Source organism: Eurytemora carolleeae, unplaced genomic scaffold, assembly GCF_000591075.1.
Source record: "Eurytemora carolleeae unplaced genomic scaffold, Eaff_2.0 scaffold236, whole genome shotgun sequence".
In the NCBI taxonomy this organism is placed as follows: domain Eukaryota; kingdom Metazoa; phylum Arthropoda; class Copepoda; order Calanoida; family Temoridae; genus Eurytemora; species Eurytemora carolleeae.
The window spans coordinates 21,836-48,002 of NW_019396199.1; the positions used below are offsets into that span (position 1 = coordinate 21,836).

Genomic DNA, 26,167 nt, shown 5'->3' on the forward strand with positions numbered 1-26,167 from the left:
ATTTGATACTTTCTGTTGTTGTGCCAGTTCCCATTTCCTAGGTATGGATGGATCGTTTCACTTTTTAGAAAAATGATCGCTTCGTTTTGAAAACGATGAAGAAAAAACGGAAAATGAAACAATCAATTTAAAAAACGATCGTTTTTTAAAAAATATCGTTTTTAAAAACCAGCGTTTTCGAAAACAACCCTTTCTTAAAGACCGTTAACAACGAACCTGTTAATTCGATTGTTAACGACCTTTTTAAGAAAAAACATTTTTTGGTCGGAAAATCAGAGATCACAAAACATTCGATAAAAAAAAACATTTAAGACAAAATTCATAACCCTATCTTTCTGGGAAAAAATGAAATTAATTGCTATAAAACTTAGTTTCATTTGCGAACATAAAAAAAATCGTTTCTCGTTTAAAAAACGATATTTTTTTTCAAAACGATCGTTTTTCCGTTTTTGAAAGTTTAAAACGAGTGGTTTATTTTAAAAAATGATCGTATATTGCCAAAAACGAAGCGATCAAGTGTAGAGAAAATAAAAACGAAATTAAAGACTATTTTTTTATCGATCCTTTTTAATAACGATTAACAACCCTACATAGGTATATAATAACATAATGTTTCTACCCAAGATGATTTTATAAAAATCCTCTAAATTACAAAGTAAGGAAAATATATACTTTGCTTGTCTGTTAGGATGTTTGTAACCGATCAACGTCTAAACTGCGGAACCGATCAGGCCCAAGATTTTTGAGCGACCTCGTATGATCCTAGGAAAGGTTTATCGATGCTCAGAATCACAAAAAGTTGTCTTCAAAATATTTTGATTTTTATAAAATTTTGAATTTCCACAAAAAAATATTATGAAATCTGCAAAAAAAATTTTGTTTCTGTTTTATATTGTAAAAAGAGATGCTCATAGACAGAGCCGAGATAAAGTTGAAATAAGAGATGATTGAGGCAAAGCGCACTAAAGCTTAATATCTTAAAATTACGCTTACAGACCCAAAAACGAAAGTTTTCCTTTGGCCCTTTTTAAAAATTAATTGCTATTTTAAAACCATGCTTAACATATATTGTCAGATTTTTTAGTTCCCTTGGATCATAGATTAGTCTTTTTATATTTGATACGGTTTACGGAGATACTTTTAAGTTAAACAGAATTTATTAAATTTTAAACAACTTTAAAGAGTTCAGTAGAATTCGGGGATGAGAAGGAAGGGGGGGGGGATCTTGGGGAAACATGGGGAGGAGATTAAAGGTGGGTTTTATAAGTTTTCGTATAATTGAAAATCCACAAAAAATTGTAAATCCAAAACATTCTTTATTATTGTTTTCTAGAAGAGAAAATGCTGAAAGATTGCGCAACTATTTACAGTTGAATTAGAAGATGTGCGTGAAGCGCCCAAATAGCTTAGTAGAGATTAAAATTTTGATTAAAGTTTGAAGAAAGCGCATATTTATCTGCAATTTTGAACTGTTATTTTGAAAAATACGGAAAAAAGAGAAGAGGCAGATTTTATATTAACGTCTTTAGACAATATTTTTTTTCGTGGATTTCAAAATTTTACAAAATTCAAAAACTTTTGGATACAAAGTTTTTGTAATTTTGAGAATTCTCAAACCTGCCGCAGGTTCATATAAGATCACACACAAAAGTCGTTCAAACTTTTTTTTTGATACAAACGGACACAGAGACACCCAAGCAAAGCATATGTATTATGTATGTATGAAGATGTCGAATTTTCTATCGATGCCCTTTATTAAACACAAGGAAGTTATTGTTGTTGTCCTGTTCTCTACATATCCTTCCTTTATCAACAACAAGGAAGTTATTGTTGTTGTTCTGTTCTCTACATATCCTTCCTTTATCAACAACAAGGAAGTTAGTGTTGTTGTCCTGTTCACTACATATCCTTCCTTTATCAACAACAAGGAAGTTATGGTTGTTGTCCTGTTCTCTACATATCCTTCCTTTATCAACAACAAGGAAGTTATTGTTGTTGTCCTGTTCTCTACATATCCTTCCTTTTCAAATAAAAACAATATATTCGTTCTTAGATTAATTTTTGTCATTTAAAGTCAGTTTGTTTTTCAGGAAAATAAAAAAAGACCATGAAAACAAACAATAAAAATCTTTGAAAATATTATAAGCAAGCATTAAAGTATTTTGTTGAAATTAATTTACATATTAATGTTAAAGATGAAACGTTCTAGCTTCCCTCATGTGTTCCAAACCTGTGGAAAGGAACATTATGTTTCTTAATATCCCCGCAAACACATTACTTAGTCTTTTATTACAGTCAGTTCTCCAGACCATATCTTGGAAATATTCAACCGAATTTAAAGGGACTGTTTGCGAAATATGAAAGGGGGTATAGGTTGAATCCGAATCAAATGAACAATCATAACTAATTTTATTTCTATCTATAGCCTCTAATACAGGGAACAAGAATAAAGGGAAGGCAAATGGCGCTGGTCTGCCATGAGAAAGCCAGTCGCACTGTTTTGCAGACGAGTTCGGTATTACACACGCACACTCTTTTGGTACAGACACACAAAATGATTACAGTCCAGGAAATTGCAGATTAATGTCGTCAATTATAATTAAACTTGAATAACTTGTAGTTTATTGTAAACTTTAATCAAATTATATTCTTGCATGAAAATTTGGCTTATAGTGTTGACTTAAATATATAAACAATATATTACATGTATATTAAACTTATTTTTAAGTAATTAATTAACAATAAACAAATATACTCTCCTAGACTGTACAAATGGTTTAAAACGCTAATTGTTGACGTCTACACTGTGAAACAGACAGAAAGAGATGGTAAAATATATTCAACATTACTCGTCCCACTTAATATTGTAACCTCTTAGTTTCTCTAGCTTCTGTTTTACGCTAATTTATGAAGATATCAAATTTATCCGTTTATATAATAGAAATTTAAAACTTTTTATTCTTCTCAATCGTCATGTAAATTCAATAAGTTGCATTATTTTATCACTCAATCTGTAAATCATCAAATCGTTTAAAGGGAGTGACCAGCTATGTAAGGTAGTTGAACTGAGTTTGCAGTGTTGTGGAAAACTTCTTTCGGATTCATTTGAGACATATTGAACTTTTTAAAGATCTGTAAATCCTGAATTTGAGCGCAAATTCAACGTTCAAAACTCGTACATTAGGGGAGGATACGTTTTCAGAATTAGTTTTTTTTATTATTAAATAACGACAACGAAAAATAAAGTAAAAATTATACAATAATTTAATTAGATAGTTAGGAACATATTTCTCAAAAGAAATGTGTCAATAAATCATTGCTAAAATCGATTATTTCGTTTTCATTATTATATTGAATTTCGAATTTTCTTTGAACTTATTCGCAGAATTCTTCAAATTCTTCAAATGCCGTCTTTTTAATAATAATTCTAGAAAATCTGCGAAAACTTTGTGAATAATGAGAAACCAGAATAATGAGATAATAGAAACTAATAATTGAATAAGATTACTTATTTTTGATGAGAAGATTAATAAAGATGTTCTTATACATGACGTCTGTAGTTTATTGCAGAACTTTTTTACATTTTATGTCGTCGTTATTTAATAATTAAAAAAAAACTAATTCTGAAAACGTATCCACCCCCAAAGTAGGAGTTTGAACGTCGAATTTTTGCTCACACTCAGGATTTGCAGATCTTTAAAAGGTTTAATATGTCTCAAATGAATACGAAAGAAATTTTCCACAACACTGCATACTCAGTTCAACTACAAATTACTCCCTTTAATGAATCACAATTGAATCCAGCTTTTGATTCAGATTCAGACCCTTTCAATTTTGCGCACACTCCTTTTAACATTTTACTTTGGAAAGCTTTAAACAAATATCATTTTTTAATAAGAATCTTGGTTTTTAATTTTTCACACATTTTTTGGAAATTGGTTAATTTCACTGTGTTTTTAATTTTTAACCAATTTGAAGCTTAGAGTAAAAAATATTTTGATCCGATAATGATATATTTTAAGGAACACTCGTTCAATATTCTTGAATTTCCAAATGTTGCAGATTTAAACCTATTATGTTCAGGGCTACAAATAAATATAATCGGCCAGGTAGTGGTGACACGTTTAAAAGCTTTCAAGACTCAGAAGTAGATTGTTGTGTTTTAAATATAATTATTTACATTTATTTACATTTTGAGTTTAAAAGAAAAAATGCACATCTTATAATCAATTTATAATCTTTAAAACAAACTTTGATAAGATTCGTTTTGCATCTAATTAAAAACTTTGCCTATCTAATTTCAGATTACAAAGCTTAGAAAGCTAATTAAATATCGATGCATTCAGATATCTATAAATATATTTAGTACATTGGGACTCATAATTCTGTGGGGACTCATAAATCTGTGGAAAAGGAAAACTGCTGTTATATATAGACTCAACTTATGAATTTAGTATAAGTCACATGGATTTAAAACACAACAGGTGTTCAGTGTGCACATATTTTACTTATTAACCCTATTCCAGCTGGAATTTAAGCTTAAAGCGGAGCTTTAAACCTACTGCCTTGCCTGAGGCATACTGCCTGAATGAATTATGTTACCTATACAAGACTAAATCTATATTTAGACCTACTTCCAGTCATTGGATTTGAATATTTAATAGCTTTTTAGACAACTATACAACCCTTCCCCCCCCATAATTTTGTATAAAGTAGACTTTTGCCTGAATAGGGTTTATTTAAGGTACTATATCCATCCCTGTTTTTACTGTATCCCAACTTGGTTTTATTGTATCAACCCAACCCCTGGTTCTACTGTATCCCCCCCCCCTGGTTCTACTGTAACCCTCCCCCTGGTTCTACTGTATTTCCCCTGGTTCTACTGTATCCCCCCTGGTTCTACTGTATACCACCCCTGCTTCTACTGTACCTCCCTGGTTCTACTGTATCGCCCCCCTGGTTCTACTGTATCCCCCCTAGGCTCTACTGTATTCCCCCTCTGGTTCTACTGTATCCCCCCCTGGTTCTACTGTATCCCTCCCCTGGTTCTACTCTATATATACTTCTGATGAATACTAAGTAAACGGGAAAACATAATACATACAAATATTACCCTCCCTCTCTACCTCAACATTCTTTCAGAAAACTCTAACCAGTGCACTGCAAACCAATGGCGGCTTATGCAGAGAAGAGGACTGTTTATTAAAATAAAAATGGAGAGACTATGACGTCAAAAAAAAAATTCTCAGATGCGTATTCAATTTACTTGAATTCTGTTAACTATATTGCAAAACATTTCAATGTCAAAATTTAAAAGTTATGTTTACCGTCAAAGAGTAAAAATAAAGTTTACCGCCAAAGAGTAATAATGATGTTTACTGTCAAAGAGCAAAAATAATGTTTACCATGCCAAAGAAAAAAAATGATGTTTACCACCAAAGAGTAAAAATTATGTTTACCGTCAAAGAGTAAAAATTATGTTTATCGTCAAAGAGTAAAAATGACGTTTACCGTCAAAGAGTAAAAATAATGTTTACCGTCAAAGAGTAAAAATAATGTTTACCGTCAAAGAGTAAAAATAATGTTTACTGTCAAAGAGTAAAAATAGTGTTTACCGTCAAAGAGTAAAAATATTGTTTACTGTCAAAGAGTAAAAATAGTGTTTACCGTCAACGAGTAAAAATATTGTTTACTGTCAAAGAGTAAAAATAACGTTTACCTGAATAAGAACACAGAGATCCAGACAACGATGAAAAAATGCACCAATTTCTTAGAGTGGGTCGAGACTACAGTTTTTAAGAAGTAATTAGCAAAAAGTTCTTAGTAATTTTTGTTTGGGATATAGAACTTTAAATCACTGCAGAGAGAAGAGCCAAAAGATCAGATGAACTCAAAACTCAAAGTTTTAGGAATAGAACCTGAAGACGACATGACCTATCTCTAGTCTAATAAACAGGGTTACCCACAAAGGATGAGACAGTAAAGAGACACGAAACTTTAGAATATAATAATTCCAAGCATTAATTAAGTCTACTACCTCCAATATGGTTGTTTAAATGCATATTAAATGATTTGACAAAGAGCGAAACAAGTGTTAAGCTGGGAGCTATTGATATAAGAAAATATATCAATATTGATATATAAATTCCGAATAGTCGTCTCTGAAGTTTTATTCTTTGTGGGTAACCTTGCATGCATGTAGCCTTGTGATTCTGTGACCCAGTTAAATTACTTTATGCTTTACCTTTTTAAAGTGTATTATTATATTTGTTTTTACAATTTTTAATGTTTTGATAGCTGGCTTTATAAAATGGTTTTCTTGAATATCTTCATCTCCTATTCTATATACTTAGGACATTCAGATGATAATCTGTCATATCCTGACTGTTCAAGAGGACCACCATCCTAGGTTTTTATATTCATATATATTATTTATAAATACATAGCTATAGATTTTTGTAATCTAAAGAGAAGATTTTGCAATATTAAGCTGGGTTAGTATATAAATAATTCTCTGCCACGTTAAACTAAAATAAATAATTCTTTTCCACGTCAAACTAAAATAAATAATTCTCTTTCACGTAAAACAAAAATAAATAATTCTTTTCCATGTAAAACTAAAATAAATAATTCTTTTCCACGTCAAAATAAAATAAATAATTCTCTTCAACGTTAAACTAAAATAAATAATTCTTTTCCAGGTCAAACTAAAATAAATAATTCTTTTCCACGTCAAACTAAAATAAATAATTCTTTTCCACGTCAAACTAAAATGAATAATTCTCTTCCATGAGAAGCTAAAATTAATAATTCGCTTTCACGTCAAACTAAAATAAATAATTCTCTTCCACGTCAAACTAAAATAAATAATTCTTTTCCACGTCAAACTAAAATAAGTTATTCTCTTTCATGTCAAACTAAAAATAAATTAAACATTAGATTTAAATCTGACATCTTTTCAATGATATTTACAACTTCGGTCTTATTGAGGAGGTTTTTAAACGACCAAAAATGTTTTGAATTTCTAATATGTAAATTTGCATGACTGAGATTCATAAATTCCACCTTCGTACCGTGATTCTAAGGCATTCTTTTTATAATTTATCCCCCCCCCCCGTCTACACATTTAAATTTGATTTTCGAAGAAAGTTATTTCTATTTCCATCTTTCCTGGGTCTAGAGCACTTCTTTTAAAAGCTGTTTTTCTCCTGGTAAGATAAAATCACGCTGTGACATTAGTTACTCCGACCATAGTAAAGTATTACAGCAAAAACCTGCAATATAACAAACCAACTTTTTACACAAAATAGAAGACGCAACAGATAGAAGTAAGATTAGTGGCGATCAAAAGCGCTTTTTTATCGCATTAAGCCTATACCCCCTTTCATTTTTCGCGAACACTCCCTTTAAGTCACAACAAAAACTATCTATAATTTCAAAATTAGCGAACTGAAAACTATTTTGAATAAAAAAAATGTAACTTAAACATTATATTTTCAAATAGATATAAACAATTACGGATATAGAAGAAACATAAAACACCTATTAAAGTTCTAAAAAATGTGCAGTTAAGAAATTATACAGTGAATCCCAAATATATGAATACACAGACTGTCATATGTTTTTGATAATTCTAAAGAAACTTCTGTTTATTTTTTATTCAAGGTAAATTAAAAGCCCTGAAATATGAATGCAATTGATATATTTATATTAAACTCATTTTTCCGCGGCATTTGATCTTAAATATGTAATACGACATTATAAAAAACTCTTGCTATGTATTCATATATCTGGGATTCACTGTACAAAAGTCCGAAATCAACAGGTTATTTTTATTTCAATTATAAAACTTGGGGCTATGGGACATTTTTTTATAATTGAACTTTAAAAATTGTGGAGAATTCTTGTCTTGTCTCTTAAAGTAATGAATTAAAAGACTAAACTTCTCTAATTTTCGAAAAGAATTTAAGGAATAAGTAAAAATAAATATTTGTCAAGAGTTTGTATAAATACTTTCTTGACAGTAAAGCGTTTTTTTGGTCGAAAGCACGAACTTCCAAAAAAAAGTTTTCATGCTTTTTAACTTTATCATATTTTATGTTTCTTCTATATCGAATCACAGCCATCATAGTAAGGAAGCAGAGCAGTACAATTAAGGAATAATAGTATTTTCTATAATTTAGAGAACTTTTTTAGAAACAAAGCTCATTAAAGAAAAAGATTGCAAATTTCAACTTTTATCAGAAAGAATTAAAAACTGTCACAGTTTGATTTTCAGGAACTTAAAACTTTCTTATTTCAATAATTAGGAAATACAAGTTTGTAAAAAGTTTAAATACTGTATCAAAGAATTGTAATTAGGTTTAATTAAAAAGTTTTAAACAACGCTTTCATCAAAAGAAGTTTTCATTAGAAGATGAATTTAGTTTTTCAACTTCTGGAACAAAGTTTTTTTTTGGCATCATAGTAGCTAGTTAATATGAAGAACTTAAAGGGAAAACAGGCGTAATTTTCAGTAACTCTCTTTTTACAAACCACAATGGAAAAATCTAAATTTTCAGAAGAAAAAAAAGTCTACATAATGTTTGTACGGAACAAGGTTTAATTATAGATAACTTGATAAACGAGACGTGCCAGTCCTAAAATTGGAGGGTTACTTGATAATTCGTCGATAGTTCTTTTAATATCTTTAAAAAGGTCAAAGTCTGTTTGACGAGGGGAGGAAGGCCAACCACATCAATCTTTAGTCCGAACCACATTCTCCTCATTTTCTCGTCCTTTCAATATTATTTTTTTTAAAGTGTCCGATCTTTGAAAATAAATACATTTTTTTAAAAATATGGCGACGTTAGGGCAAAGATGACATATAAATTTTTCCCAATTCAATTTTAGATTTGCGTAAAAATGAAAATGCTCCATAAACAATGTTCTACAAAAAAGCGTCTGTATCAAGAGCCCTTTCTTTCGCGGAAAATGCCGCAAAACATTCTCAAACTCGATGTAAACAACTTTTTGTAATATTCCAGCTGAATTTGGGTTAGAGATATGACTTACAATTTTTATATGATTAAATATTGAATTCATAGGGCTGTGACCAATTAATTGTAGCAAATGATTTGAACAATATAAATTGAACATTATTTTTTCTATAATTTTAAGCATGCGGCAGGCAGTAGTGATCTCTTAGTGGGGACAACAAATCTACCTTATTTGTAAATAAATCAGAAATCAATGATTATTTTGTATGGGTTGAAATGGAAAGATTAAAGACCATGTTCACGCGAATTCTTTGGTATAAATTTTTTTTTTTTAAGTTATCCAGTTTGGAGGCAGAAGAGATTCAATTTTTAACCTAAATAATGTTTGACATCATTCTCGTGGATTTGAAGATTCCAACATCTCAAAATCCTTGGAAAACTTTATTCTAGTCATGTTTTAGGCCCTAACGTCGCCATATTTTTAAAAGATGTATTTATTTTCAAGGATCGGACACTTAAAAAAAATAATATTGAAAGGACGATGATTTTGAGGTGGTTCGGACGAGAAAATGAGGAGAATGTGGTTCAGACTAGAGATTGATGTGGTTGGCCTTCCTCCCCTCGTTTGGCAGAGCATTTCATAAAAAAATACACTATTAAAAATTGTATCATAAAATCTTGATGCAAATTGGATACTTTTAGGCGGCAATACACTTAAGAAGACAAACTTAGATTCCACATTGAATATAGTTTATATAACCATGTTACAGATAATAAAAAACTAAATTAAATTAACCTCTTAAAAAGCAATAGATCTATTTATGAGAACAAAAGTCCGGAAATGGACTAAGGGACCGGATTTAACGAGTTGCAACTGTAAGAAGTCCTTGAGCTAATTTTCATACTATTTTAAAAACGTTCTTTCCGTTCCGTTAAAGAACGATCGTTCCTCAGGATCTCAAAGTTAAAGATTCATGAGGATTTAGATTTTGAATCGGAGACTGAATCGGTAATACAGGATTTGAATTGGCGGTAGTTAGTTCAGTGAGCTATTCAATTCATTAATTTCGGTCCTTGTTTGTCCATGAGCAATAGTCAAATGTTTACGAACCCTCAAATATTTCATGAACATGAAAATAGAAATATTTCATGAACATTTACAGTTAAGTTCATAATCATAGATTTAAATAATTCATGAGCATTCACAGATAAGTTCATAAATTCATGGATTCAGATATATTAGTATATGACGTAAAATTCCTCCTCATGAATTTGACTACAGGTAATCTTGTTTATTAGTCCTCCTCATGAACTTGACTACAGATAGTCCTGTTTATCAGTACTCCTCGTGAACTTGACTACAGATAGTCCTGTTTATCAGTGCTTCTCATGAACTTGACTACAGATACTCCTGTTTATTATTCTTCCTCGTGAACTTGAATACAGATAGTCCTGCTTTCAGTCCTCCTCATGAACTTGACTACAGATAGTCCTGTTTATCAGTACTCCTCGTGAAGTTGACTACAGATATTCCTGTTTATCAGTATTTCTCATGAACTTGACTACAGATAGTCCTGTTTGACAGTCCTCCTCAAAAATCTGACTACAAATAGTCCTTTTTAACAGTCCTCCTCATAAACTTGACTTCAGATAGTCCTGTTTAACAGTCCTCCTCAAAAATCTGACTACAGATAGTCCTGTTTAGTAGTCCTCCTGGTTGTATAGTCTCTATGTTGAACAAGTGGTGTGGCTAGTTTAGGAAAATTAATAAACTTTCTATGTTTAACTCCTGAACCGTTGGACTCTTTATCACTGGTAGTCTCTGTATAGTGGTGGATACTGGAGATACAACTCCTATCCTTAGCTCTTGAAGGAAGAGGAGTCAGCTCAATACCAGTATCAGAGGAGTCCCTGGTGTCCCTGTATAACTGGGTTACTGAAGAACCAGTTTTTCTTAGATAAACAGCAGTCTGCAAACCTATAAAAAATATTTAATTAAAAAAATAAAACTGAAAACTTTTACAATATAAAATGCGGCAGCTTTGGAAAAAACAATGGAAAAATTGAAAAATAATAATTTAGTGATTAAACCCTTGATAATGTTAAGTGCTTTCCCAAAGGATTTTTCCCTTTCCCAAGTGGAAATTTCCCAAGGGTATTTTCCTAAGTGGCAACTTCCAAAATGTGGAATTTTCCAAGCGTCAATTTCCTAAGCCTGTCCTAGTCGCAGTTCTCGGCCTCCGGACTGTTCTAGCCGCGGCGTCGGCCCCCTAGTCCATCCTAGCCGTAGCACTAGGTCCCCATTACAGCCTGCGGCGCCTCAGAGGGCCTAACCTAACCTTCGGGGAGTTGCAGCTTGAGAAATTGCACATTTGGGAAGTTGCCACTTGGGAAATTGTCATTTGGGAAGTCACGTTTGGAAAAATGCCTTTGGAAAAGTACCTAATACCTTTATTAGTACTAAAAAGAAGCTTTCGTTTTCAATTTAGATTTTAGCTAAGAATTCAAACAACAGAAACATTTAGTAATTAAAGTCATATTCATTGTATTGATATAATTGCCGGCCACTGTGCACAAATATGCTAAAATAAACGATGAACATAAAGAAATAATAACCTTGAAGTTTGGTTTTTAAGTTTTGCTATGAATATAAAGAAACTAACCTTGCAGCTTGGTTTCTGGGGTTCACAATGAATATAAAGAAACTAACCTTGAAGTTTGGTTTCTAGGTTTCACTATGAATGTAAAGAAACTAACCTTGACGTTTGTTTTCTAGGTTCACTATGAATATAAAGACACTAACCTTAAAGTTTGGTTTTAAGGTTTTACTATGAATATAAAGAAACTAACCTTCCAGCTTGGTTTCTGGGGTTCACTATGAATGTAAAGAAACTAACCTTGAAGTTTGGTTTCTAGGTTTCACTATGAATATAAAGAAACTAACCTTGAAGTTTGGTTTCTGGGGTTCACTATGAATGTAAAGAAACTAACCTTGACGTTTGTTTTCTAGGTTCACTATGAATATAAAGACACTAACCTTGAAGTTTGGTTTTAAGGTTTTACTATGAATATAAAGAAACTAACCTTTCAGCTTGGTTTCTGGGGTTTACTATGAATATAAAGAAACTAACCTTGAAGTTTGGCTTCTGGGGTTCACTATGAATGTAAAGAAACTAACCTTGAAGTTTGGTTTCTAGGTTTCACTATGAATATAAAGAAACTAACCTTGAAGTTTGGTTTCTGGGGTTCACTATGAATATAAAGAAACTAACCTTGAAGTTTGGTTTCTGGGGTTCACATGAATATAAAAAGAAACTAACCTTAAAGTTTGGTTTCTGGGGTTCACTTTGAATATATAAAGAAACTAACCTTAAAGTTTGGTTTCTGGGGTTCACTATGAATATAAAGAAACTAACCTTGAAGTTTGGTTTCTGGGGTTCACTATGAATAAAAAGAAACTAACCTTGAAGTTTGGTTTCTGGGGTTCACATGAATATAAAGAAACTAACCTTGAAGTTTGGTTTCTGGGGTTCACATGAATATAAAGAATCTAACTTGAAGTTTGGTTTCTGGGGTTCACTATGAATATAAAGAAACTAACCTTGAAGTTTGGTTTCTAGGTTTCACTATAAATATATAAGGAAACTAACCTTAAAGTTTGGTTACTGGGGTTCACTATGAATATAAAGAAACTAACCTTAAAGTTTGGTTTCTGGGGTTCACTTTGAATATATAAAGAAACTAACCTTAAAGTTTGGTTTCTGGGGTTCACTATGAATATAAAGAAACTAACCTTGACGTTTTTTTCTAGGTTCATAATGAATATAAAGAAACTAACCTTGCAGTTTGGTTTCTAGGTTTCACTATAAATATATAAAGAAACTAACCTTAAAGTTTGGTTTCTGGGGTTCACATGAATATAAAGAAACTAACCTTGAAGTTTGGTTTCTCTGTATCCCGGTTTACTGGTTTTGTTTCTACAAAAGAAACTGCTGACCAAAGAAGACCAACTGAAAAATAAATAATGTTGATGAATAATTCAATGGAATCGAGTCCTTGCCGTAAATTCTAATTTTCTAATCTCTATATCTATGCAAACCAATTTTGAGACCATTTATTTTCAAAATCTGTGTGATGAAATTGTCTAAATTTGAGATATCAAAGGTTGCAAAGAGATAGGGATTAGAAAATTTGAGTTTGTGGCAAAAACGAAAACAACTGAAAAAAATAAGTTAAAAAAGTCGAATTTAGAGTTCTAATGATTTGTCCGAAGGACAATTAAAATATCCCAAAGTATAAATTGAATTTTGTGGAGCGAGCGCTGAAAAGTTTAAGCTGAAAGTATGCAACAGGGGGGAAAGTTTTCAATAATTTAAACCCTTGGTATCTGGTCTACACGAATATAGCAGAACCTGGTTTACATTAGAAATATTTGTTCAGGGGTAAAAATGGGTAAATCGACATGTTAAGTTTCATTAGGTTAAACATCTAAACTATAAGGCCGAATTTAAAGAATTTGAGCCACGGCTTAAATTTGAGACGCGGCTCAAATATGGTTGGTTCCACTTAAGTTTGTATTCAATGTTTCAAGATTTAAGTAGGCACGGCTCAAATTCATTAAAATCTAAACTGATGACTTTCCTCAATCTCAAATTTTTGTATTATACTATATCGTTGCAACCTTTGAAATTTAAGCCTACGATTTCTACTTTATCTGGCAACCAAAGTGTAAAATATCGAAGGTTTACACCATCAGGTTAAAAAAAAGAGAATGTTAAATTGGAATAAGAGGTCAGTGTTTACTTTTCATTTTGTTTCTGCTTTTGTATTTAAACTTTAATTAAATCTAATAATATTAATTTTAATTTGTGAGTTTTAATTTACTGTCAAATTTGTATTACATTTTTCGTGATCGTCATTAAATAATTTAAAAAACGATTCTCAAAATCCTTTCTCCAAAATAGACAATCTATGAGGATTTTAAAAATTGAATTTGCACTTTTGCTGAATAAATATGCTTCGTGAAAACGTATGATATGTCTCAAATGAATTCTTCAAAATTTCTTTACAATACTACATTCTCAGCTCAACTACCATGTCAAGCCAGACACTCCCTTTAACATAAAAATCAAAAAATAAGAAAAAGATATATATTAATGAAAGAAATCTCAACATAAGATAAAGAGAAACAAAAAATGAAAAAACAATAGTTTATGAAAAGAAGGAATATAATCCAAATTGTAAAAAAGAAAACTAAAATTTTCTCCAAAAATATTTTTAATTTAAATCTATTTACCAACTTTACTAAATTAAACAGTTAATCAAATAAAATGAAAAAATTAATAAAATAAAAAATAATTTATTAAGTAAAATATGTAAAAAGTTTAAATTAAACAATAAAATTCCTAGACTGAAAAACTATTCTTTTACAAGAAAAAACTTGTAATCCTTGTATTTTGGTAAACCCCTGTTAATGAACTCCTGTTTTTACAGAGAAAAGGATTAGAAAACTAAAACATCCTTAACAAACCTCTAACAAGTCTGATAAGTCAGAATTAAAGGGGTTTATGGGAAACTCTCTTTTTAATAAGAAATTCTATAAACATTTACTTTTTAAATGTTTGGTTTGAAAAAAATAATTTGTGTTAAAAAGTAATATTACTTTTTGTAAACAAAGCTATCATTTTTAAAAACTATAAGATAAACCAAATTTTTCTGCAAATACGCAAAATAATTCTAAACTATATTGAGGTTTAGATATTGTGCTTCTTTATCTTGAAAAGGGATAAATTCTGTTAATTTCTTTCATTGCTTGTGAGGCATACAATAATCCGCAGGAAACTTTTTAAAGAAACTACAGGGAAAAAACTGTTAAACAGAAAAAACATAAGACGTGAAAAGTTTAATCGGTAAAGCTACGTTTTAACTTTTGCAGTCGTCTTTACAGTCTCATAATTTGTGGGTAACCCTGAATATAAACTAGTTATCTTTATTTGTCTTTTTGTATATTCGATCATAACTCAAGAACCCCTTGACAGATTCAACTCAAATTTTGATCGGAAAATTCGGGAGAACCACGGGAATTTTCTTTGCTTGGTTTTAAGATTCTAAGTTGAGTGGGTCGACTTTGCTAGGGGAAACTAGCGAAAATCGTAATTTACGACCAATCACGGGTACACGGCGGGGTTCTCAAGCTGGTTTCTAATAAAATTTTGTTTTCTTAAATATATAAATCTATTCACCTTCCAGTTCTCTTATGGTTTGCCTGCTGGTCTAGTTTTGGTTGAAACCAGGAACCATCTAGTTCTATTTCCTCGGCTCTAGATCCTATCCAATCACAGGTTGAGAGCTGGCGGTCATTAACACCCAGCTGACGGTCATTTACACCCAGCTGCCGGTCACTAGATCCCAGTTGCCGGTCACTAGATCCCAGTTGCCTGTCACTAGATCCTAACTGTCGGTGACTCAACTTTATCTCATTAGTTTCCATCTTTGGTTCTCTAGATAATATCGGTCGGTTGACCGTCGGTTGTATTCTTCTTTCTTTCTGGTTAGAATCCATGGATGATAATCGGTCACTGACCGCTGCTTGCCGATCACTGGTCACAGCTGACATGTCCAAAGTACATGATGTATTAATACGTCCTCTTAGGTCCTGAGTAACACTGAGAGTCCTACTGTTCACAGGACGGTCTAAAACAAAATATTAAATTTTATTCTAAAAAAAACTTTGCTAGTTTGGTTCTATGTAATTGAATTTTCCATAGAAATTTGTTATTTCCCTCTACTTAATATATGTATATAGTAGAAGTAAAACATGATGTTTTCGTGAATTTTTCATCTTTTTACATTAATAATGAAAATTAATCTTCCTGACTAAATTCTTGAGATTATCCAAGGTCTTACAAATAATGAAAATATTTTCAGGATTTAGAAAATATTTTGTCATAAGTTGATTATTCTTTTAGTATCCCCCCCCCCCCCATCCATCAGTTAGTTTTAAATTGAAAGTTTTAGATTATTACCCTCGAAATCATTAGCTTTGGACAAAGTAAAGATATTTAAAAAAATTTGTTTTGAATTTTCTGTGTTAAAGCTCAATAAATCTTTCGCTTGACTTTTAAACTAAAAGATAGAAATATTTCATTATTTATCTCATACAAGAAAATTGTGTTATTTTGAAAAAATTATCTCTTCTCTTGTTTTGTAAAATGTATTAATTAAAGAGTTAAAAAGTACAAAATCTAAGTCAGATAAGGAGGGGTTGGGGGGGGGGGGGGGGGCTTGCAAACCAGTAATTGCTTCTCTCTTTAAAAAAAAATAGGATTTTTTTCTAACAGTGAGATTTAAGTTCTAAAATATCAAATTGGAGATAAGGTATTCGCGTACGAGTTTTAGTTCAACAAATTATGTGTTAATTATTTAGTTAAACCATAACTTTTCATCGATCTCACATCTATAAATTATCAGCTCTGAGTTTTAGTTACTGTTTTAACTTTATCTTTCTAACTTTAATATCTTGTTTAAGAAAACAAATTTGAAATTAATAAGAAGATAAAAGAAATCTAGGAATGCGGGAAATGAAGAAATTTAATCCAAAATCATAAAAAATTAAATATTTTCTCTGTTTTTCAAAAGAAATAAAACATCCCAACGCAGTATTTGGATTGGATAACTAGCTTAGATGATATATGACGTGGTAACGTGCATCCGAGCCCCATTATCCAAATTTTATCATCCGAGCCCCATTATCCAAATTTTCTAATCCGAGCCCCATTATCCAAATTTTCCAATCCGAGCCCCATTATCCAAATTTTCCAATCCGAGCCCCATTATCCAAATTTTCCAATCCGAGCCCCATTATCCAAATTTTCTCATCCAAGTCCCATTGTTCAAATTTTCTCATCCAGACCCCAATAATCCAAATATTCTAATCCGAGCCCCGTTATCCAAATTTTTTCATCCGAGCCACCTAGCTTCAATTGCACATTTTTACTAAATTTAATGTTGGGTTCGTTTTTTAAAGCGATATAAGTTAATTTATGTTTTCACCTTTTAAAGTCTTTGACATAAATTCAAATTTTCTCATCCTTATATCTCTGCAACCTGATGGTTTAAACCATTATATTTAAAACTTAGATTATTTAAGAATTCATAGTTTGAAGTATCTAAGGTTTACAAGTTTGTGTTGAAAAAAATATAGATATTAGACAGTCAGAGTTTGTGACAAAAGACCCGATTCCTTTATTTTTCCCCCATGAACCAAAATAAGAAAATTCTTTATTCAATTTTGATGGAATTTATAACACCTAATATTTCCCGTTTTAGTGTAGGGTTATTAGGTCACTTTATCGGCCTACAACAGGGCGAAAGAGTAACTTTCTCACCCCTGCTATTAAAATTTCAAATTTCATACCTAATTTGTCTCATTGAATAATTTGAGTAAAACTGAATAAAACTATATATGTTATTGAAATGGGTATCATGCGTGCGAAAAAGTTTTTGCTCTGATTTTCAATTTTTCTAGTTTATTTTCGATCAAAATAAAAGTATTTTCACACCTCACTACGTTCGGTGTGAAAATACTTTCGTTTTATCTTAAACAAACTTTCGCACTTAATAATACCCATTACAATAACATAAATAGATATAATTTTCCGGTGAAATTAACAAACAATGGATTTTTTGCATTAGAACTTAAACATTTTTTAATTACCTGAAGCGCGAATTATGAAAGTTAATATAATTTTATTTGTACCCTGAGTTCCAACAAGGCCAGATTAAGAAAATTTAGTTTTTAGATATGGTTTGGATATAAAAAATGGAAAGAACTTTTGGCAATACTTGTTTCCAAATAGATTCAAGTATAACAATAGATGGCAACGTAGAATTTGTAAACTCTCAGTACAGCTGTACTTTGACGTCACTAGTTTCAGTTCAGTTTTTGTGTCCGACAAAATTATTAATAATTTTAGAATAAAGTGCTTATCTCACAGTTAAAAAAGTGAAATTTTATGTGTTCTGTATTTTCTGTTTTTACACTTTTTTATTTAATCTTGGAAAACATGTCAACTAATGGGAGAAAATTTCGTTTTCCTTGTTATATTTGACTTGTGACGTTGTGTATAATTGGTCCATTTCTCTGTTGCCACCTACTGTACTAAAGAATAGTCCAAAATCAACAAATGTTTTAATTATGGCTCCATACATCTTCATAATTAATACCCTTTTATTGTTGGGTATCTAATTAGTTTGATGAATAGTGAATTAATCATCCTTAAAAGGAATTGTAAAGTTAGCTGTTATTTCCAATGACCTTCTATTTTTAGAGTGCAGGCATGTCCGATTCCAACGGTACCCTCAAGCCTTTGTCTTATCAACAATCAATGATAAAGTTTTCTATCTGAAAATGGATTATTTTCAAATCTGATTTTCCTTACAAGTAAGTATTGGATTTGTGCTGCCTGCAAAGATATTGAAGGAAATTGCCAGAATTAAACTAGAGAAAATGAAGATATCTTCTGTTTTTTATAGCGTTGTGAATCGGACATGGCAATGTTTTAAATAGAGGTTTACTTGAAATTTATATTACAGTCTCTTAGAATGATTACTTAACCGCCATCGGCTTGAATTTAAATTTTGAAAAATTAAATTGTATTTGAATTTAAATGAATTTCAACTTCTGCTTTTGTTTATGTTTATTAAATCCAGTTGGAACTAAATAAACTTTATAATTTACTTTATGTGAAGCTTTCAGTTTACTCTCTTTTATGAATATATAACATTTATTTAAACATGTTTCCATGGACACTTCGCGCCTCTTTCAGATTTTCAGGGTTGTAAATATGCCAAATTGAATTTGAACACTATACAAAACGGCAATTTTTATGCTTATTTATTTTTTAATTTGGAAAAACCCAAAATTCTACGTGAAATTGGTCTGTTCGTGAAATGTCAATATTAATTTTGTTTGCAGAAGCCAATTTGAAACGAAATATTTAATTTTTTTTTACTTTTAAAATTTTTAGTAGCTTAAATAAAAATCAATTTAATTTTCTTAAACTTTAAAATTTGTATTTGCTTAAATATAGTTTTTAAACAATTTTTAACTTTTAAAGTTTTATTAGCTTCTACATAGTTGGATAGACCAGCTTTCCAGCTTCTTCCATTGTTAACATAACTGCGTGGTATCTTATTTTTATTAGCTTCTACATAGTTGGATAGACCAGCTTTCCAGCTTCTTCCATTGTTAACATAACTGCATGGTATCTTATTTTTATTAGCTACTGCATAGTTGGATAGACCGACTTTCCAGCTTCTTCCATTGTTAACATAACTGCATGGTATCTTATTAGCTACTACATAGTTGGATAGAGCGGCCGGCTTTCCAGCTTCTTCCATTGTTAACATAACTGCGTGGTATCTTATTAGCTACTACATAGTTGGATAGAGCGGCCGGCTTTCCAGCTTCTTCCATTGTTAACATAACTGCGTGGTATCTTATTTGTTTCTGTTATTTTTCGTTCTTCATTTTTAATTGTTTGGCAAACAAGCTGGAGTTAACACTACCTCCATTTAAATTATAAAAAAAAAAAAAATAAGTCAGACTTTTTTTCTTAAACTTATTTATTTTTTATTATTTAAAATCATTTATGAGATCAGAAATACATTGCACAGTAAAATAAACTTTTAGATTTATAGAATTCATTTCCTTTCCTTTTCGAGAACTCCTGAAATTTTCTTTTGAGACTTTTCACAAGAAAGGAATTGAGTCTTTGCCACAAATTCCGATTTTCTTTGCAGCCCAACTTCATACACCTTAGATATTATGTCAAACTATGAATTCTAGTAGATTAAATTTAATAAGTTTGAAATATCAATTATACTATCAGGTTGAATAGATATAGAGATTTGAAAATTTGCGTCTGTGACAAAAACTCAATTCCTTTGCTTTCATTTTACATAGCGATCCTGTATGAAACTTGCAAGTATAAAACAAGTTTTAAAGAAAAGTTAACATTTTTCTAGAATTAATTGTCCCCTTTGTGCACTGTTAAAATACCAATGAAACAGAAAATTTATCAATTCTACTTTTCTTTTAAACTTTTTCTTTNATATAACCATCATCAAGGAATCCTTCACTATATCTAAACAATATTAAGATCATCATAACCATTATCAAGGAATCCTTCACTTTATCTAAACAATATTAAGATCATTATGTCCCAGCCTGTTTAGGGAATAATAAACTGTAGGATTCTCCTTCATTCTAAAGGATAGAAACCCCCGCTTTGATAATTATATTTGAAATGATGGTTTACTCTGTTAAATACAAACCATTAGGTTTACAACAGTTTCCATACAGTTCTCTAGCAATTACAATATTACCAAGTCGAGGTTCACTTTATTTTAAACTAGAGATCAAAACTTTTGAATCGGTGATTAAAATTTGAACCGGCGGTAGGCACTTCAGCGACCTCGCAAATTCAATAATTCTAGTCCTTTTTTAATAATTTTTCTTTATAAATTTGCTTTTAATAATTTTTACAAAAAATCGTTTTTTACCAAAGATATTAATAAAACGAGTAAGAAAACAATTTATCATTATATTTGTTCTAACCTTTTTTAAAATCGTTTTTGCTGATATATTTAGAGAAAGTAAATATTTTGCCTAATGTAAAAAAAACTTCCGAGCAAAATATTCTGAATCTGGAAGTTAAGAACAAATCAGATTATTTGGGATCCTCTAAATAGTCCAGGAACTTAAAATGTTTCACGAACTATGCTCAATACGATAATAATCTACAAAACTTGATCCAAATATCCATCCACTAGCTTTAGCTAGAGATGGGCATCTTTTATGTCAACGAACAAAATAATTCAAAACAACGAAAATATTTCAATTGAACGATGCTGTCGTTCAGAAAAACTAACAAACGATAAAAGAGCGAATTGGATCGTTCAGAGATTTGCCATTGCGAACTTAAAAACTATAGTTTTTTACTGAACGAACGATTTTTACCGAGTTTTTGAGAAAACGATACCACGTCAGGATATTCTACAGGAAACTGATCTAAGCCGGGATTTAAAGCACAAAGAATGTAGAAATCTGAATCTTTATGAGTTCGTGATTACATTTAATCTCATACAATCACAAATCAAATCAAATCAAATCAAATCAAATCAAATTAAATCAAATAAAATCAAATCAAATCAAATCAAATCAAATCAAATCAAATATATATATTTGTCTCTTGTTAGATAGATTTATGAAACTAATAAAGTTTCATAAAAGTGTTGTATCCGCAATAATCCTTTTAAAGTCTTAAACTTTAGACTTTTTATGCAGGACATGGGTCTATAACTCTAATTACTTTTTTTTAAATATTTAAGTTTTCTACCTTTTTGTGGACTTTCGAAATGGTACTGTGGCTCGTATTTACTGGTATGCACTGTTAAAAAGTTCCGTCCACCTTTATTCTCACTGTCAGAATTATTGTATCTTCCCTTACTAGTTTCACAGCTTAAATACCGTCCATTCCTATCCTCACAGAGCTCATTATTATTCAGCTGAACCACGTCGGGGCTCGCGTTGTACTCGATAGGGTTGCAGTACACGCTGCTGTCCAGATATCCGGCGTGTAGCACCGGAGATTCACCTTGTGATGAGTCTATGCAAGTCTCGGGGGCAGAACTAATAAGTCCGGATTTGAAGCAGGAATCCTTCAAGGTATACAACCTAAGCAAACAAAGGAAATGATTCTTTGCCACAAACTCAAAATCATAAATTCTTATCTGTGCAACCTGATAGTGTAAACCCTAAAATTTCGAACTGAGATTATTTGATTTAAAACAGAATGCAAAGTTTGAAATATCTCAGGTCGAACAAAATCAGGTTGCAAAGATATAGGGATTAGACAATCAGAGCATGCGGTAAAGACTCAATTCCTTAAATAGTTATTTTTTTAAAGTTTTTTGAAGTTTGAAATTTCGGACGAAGTCTTTTAAGAAAGTTATATCTAGAGTATCACTGGGTTTATATCTTGTGTATCCTACCTATCCGGGTCCATATCTAAAGTACCATTAGGTTTATATCATGTATATCCTACCTATCCTGATCCATATCTAGAGTATCCCTGGGTTTATATCTTGTATATCCTACCTATCCTGGTCCATATCTATAGTATCCTTGGGTTTATATCTTGTATATCCTACCTATCCTGATCCATATCAATAGCATCACTGGGTTTATATCTTGTATATCCTAACTATCCTGGTCCATATCTAGAGTATCACTGGGTTTATATCTTGTATATCCTACCTATCCTGGTCCATATCTAGAGTATCACTGGGTTTATATCTTGTGTATCCTACCTATCCTGATCCATATCTATAGTATGCCTGGGTTTATATCTTGTAGATCCTACCTATCCTGGTCCATATCTAGAGTATCCCGGGGTTTATATCTTGCATATCCTACCTATCCTGGTCCATATCTAGAGTATCACTGGGTTTATATCTTGTATATCCTACCTATCCTGGTCCATATCTATTGTATCACTGGGTTTAGATTCTCCAAAATCGTAAGGTAAAGATCCAATCCCTGAGCTGCCGGTAGTATTCTGATCGCTTTGCTCGTAATCTGAGTCTAGTCGGTCAGCGTACTCATCACTTGTCAGCAGGTAGACCCAGGCAGCCCCCTAGAAATCATAAATGAATATTTTTGAAAAATGTAGATAAAAACATAGCTGTCAAAGATTCGTTCAAATAATGCTAACTTAGAATATATGGAAAATTAATGAGCAACCGTGAAGCTGTTAACTTAAAAATCACAAACAATTTGGTAATCACAGAAATTGAAATAAAATAAGTTGAAACCATCATAAAAACGAGGAATTATATGGACGTGAATTTAATCCAATAAACATATTGAAAAAAACGCTTCAAATGAAAAAAAAGTACTATGAACAATAATGAAAAGGTTAAAAGAAGCAATAATTGGAATGCTATAGATACAAAAGTAAATGAAAAAGTACTATGAACAATAATGAAAAGGTTAAAAGAAGCAATAATTGGAATGCTATAGATAAAAAAATAATTGAAAAAGTACTATGAACAATAATGAAAAGGTTAAAAGAAGCAATAATTGGAATGCTATAGATACAAAAATAATTGAAAAAGTACAATGAACAATAATGAAAAGGTTAAAAGAAGCAATAATTGGAATGCTATAGATAAAAAAATCAATGAAAAAGTACAATGAACAATAATGAAAAGGTTAAAAGAAGCAATAATTGGAATGCTATAGATACAAAAGTAAATGAAAAAGATAATAAAAGGTACTGTGTACGTAGTTATAAGTTAATGTCAAGAGTTTCATGTCTGCATTAATCCTTTTTCTTAGTAAAGAGAATATCATTGGTTTTCTATCTAAAAATTGATGATTTCCATGTGCGGGTACTTTGAAACAGTGGCTAGAGGAGTTATTTAACAGAGATAAGGAAGTAAATTGACAAATTTTGTTTTTAAGATGCAAAAACGACAATATATCTTCCTAAAAGGGTACGATTTTTAAATTTTAATGAATGGGGAGTGGGGGGGGGGTCCTTGAAAATATGTCTACTGCTTCCATTTTAACCCTATAAAGAATTGTGGATCTAAATCTATGTATAGCCGGGGGAGAATTTAGACAGACAACTTAAATAGTTTGAGAATGTTGAAAAAAATGCCAAAAAAGGATATAAAAAATATAAAAATTATTTTAGATTTTTTTAGACAAATATCAAGATGTGACACATGTTTCAACATTCAGTTTTCAAGGGCTTTTAAAAATTTAGATTTGTAGTTTTAGTTTAAAAAAAGTTATGGGCTATTTTATTTTTTTTTATTATATTAAACGGACCGGACTTTTTTACCGCCATGTTACCCTACCCATGCATTTAAACAAAACAAAAAAATTTTACAAAAAATCCTTCAAATTTTCTTTTGATTAAAAAAGGGATGTGGCGTCAAAAGCCCCCCCCCCCCCCCGACTATTTAGGGTTAATTCAAGTTTGTTTACCTGTTTCTGAAGAACCTTGACGCTACAAAGCATATATTCAATGTGTTCCTAAAAAAATCATTTCTTCATTTCCTTTATTTCCTAAATTTTATTTTGTTTATTTATTTAGGTTCTTGTTATTTTGAGGTGGATGCATTTTTCATGAATGAAAACATGGTGGATTCATTCTCTTCAAATATTTATTTCACATTTTAGAATTTCAATTTTGTTTTGCCTCTACCGACCTATGATTCTGCATTACATAGGTAGGTTAAGTTACAAGTTACTTAACGTCCCTTGGTACAATTAAGAAAAATAACAACCTGCTCTGCAAAGTTTTCGTGAAAAAAATAGCGCATTTTCATAGACGATACAAGTAGAGTACAACTAACTTTTCGAGAAATTAGTTTTATATAATTATAACTTCAATGCAATGCCGATCAAAATTTTATGACATGGAATTAAGCTCATTGATTCACCTCCATATTTAGGCGAATCAAAGAGTTCAAACTCATAGAAGATTAGAAAATGTTTTATTTGTACCTTTGGCCAATAACAGATCGAATAAAATTCAGTGTTGCGATTTTATCAATTATTTAAACGTACTAGGCTTTTAGGGCGCTTCGCGCCCATCTTCTATTTAAATTGTGAACATGTCCTTTTTGTTTACATTTAAAAACAAAGAAGAAAATTTTTTGGCGGATTTTTAAAAAAAATTCGCGGATTTGCAAGAATTTAATTTTTTTTACAAAATTAAAAACCTTTAAAACACATTTTTTTAAAAATTTTATCATTCATAAACCTTCCCTGTGGTCACGTGATGTCCCACAAAAAATTTGGGCCCAATCGTCAACCGTTTTGGCGTTTATTGGATACAAACAGACAAACAAACAGACAGACAAGCCAAATTTATATATAGATTCAATTTAAATCAGGTTCATTGCTTCTGGGCATTGTTCTTCACATTTAAAATATCTCAACAGTTTTGAATTTAGTAAAATAATACTAAATAGTGATTCCAAAACATGATCAAATAAAAAACAAGCTTGTTTTCGAAAACAAATTATTTACTGATATAAAGAAAGTAATTTAATCTTTTTTTAAAAGTACATACAACGTTTTAAAAGCAGTTTTTAAATATTACGTTTCAGAAGATTTTAAGTCTTTTTGAAGATATTGGGTGCTTTCCCAAATTCATTTTCACAAGTAGAACTTCCCGATGATATTTTCCCCAGTGGCAACTTCCCAAATGTATAATTTCCCAAGTCTGTCCTGAACGCAGTGCTCGGCCCCTAGAATGTTCTGCCCGCAGTGCTCGCCCCTCTAGCCCATCCTGGCCGCAGCGCTTGGCTTTCATTGCAGCCTGCGGCGCCTCAAAAGGTCTAACTTAACCTTTTGGAAGTTTCCACTTGGGAAATTGCACATTTTGGAATTTGCCACTTGGGAAGCCGCCCTTGGGAAAGTACCTAACAACTTTTAAATACCTGTGTAACACCAACCATGAGAAGATCAACCTCACCCATCTTTTTCACTGTTTCCAGATCATCATAACCATTATCAAGGAATCCTTCACTATATCTAAACAATATTAAGATCATTATAACCATTATCAAGGAATCCTTCACTGTATCTAAACAATATTATATTAAGATCATCATAACCATCATCAAGGAATCCTTCACTATATCTAAACAATATTAAGATCATCATAACCATTATCAAGGAATCCTTCACTTTATCTAAACAATATTAAGATCATTATAACCATTATCAAGAAATCCTTTACTATATCTAAACAATATTATATAAGATCAATATAACCATTATCAAGGAATCCTTCACTATATCTAAACAATATTAATATTATTATAACCATTATACAGAAATCCTTCACTGGTTAAAAACAAATTTATTTCAAAACCTGTTTTTGAGTTTTGGAAGCCACCTTTAATTTAAATTTGGGTCTGAAATTTGTCAAAATCTTAGATTAGAAGAAAATTTGGCATTTCCCATATGCTTGTGCTGATCTATTTTCTAATCGTTTGATGTTTTCTATAAACTAATTTTATTAATTATAAATCTTTCTTAATTAATTTTTGCAGAAAAATAGGATATTCAGCTAAACATGCAATTTGATATATCTATATAA

The 26,167-nt window shown here is 31.0% G+C and overlaps 1 protein-coding gene across 1 annotated transcript in view; it reads right to left on the minus strand.

Moving 5' to 3' along the window:
- Window positions 1-9,571: 9,571 nt before the first annotated feature.
- LOC111697919 (uncharacterized) overlaps window positions 9,572-26,167 on the minus strand; it is a 32,642-nt gene continuing 16,046 nt past the window's right edge. The window contains exons 4-10 of the mRNA XM_023468068.1: window positions 25,503-25,596; window positions 24,040-24,087; window positions 22,512-22,678; window positions 21,380-21,717; window positions 15,221-15,671; window positions 12,912-12,988; window positions 9,572-10,956 (exon numbers count right to left, since the gene is read on the minus strand). Of these exons, the coding sequence (XP_023323836.1) occupies window positions 10,664-10,956; window positions 12,912-12,988; window positions 15,221-15,671; window positions 21,380-21,717; window positions 22,512-22,678; window positions 24,040-24,087; window positions 25,503-25,596 (1,468 nt within the window). The 3' untranslated portion in view covers window positions 9,572-10,663. The remainder of the gene's footprint in view (window positions 10,957-12,911; window positions 12,989-15,220; window positions 15,672-21,379; window positions 21,718-22,511; window positions 22,679-24,039; window positions 24,088-25,502; window positions 25,597-26,167) is intronic.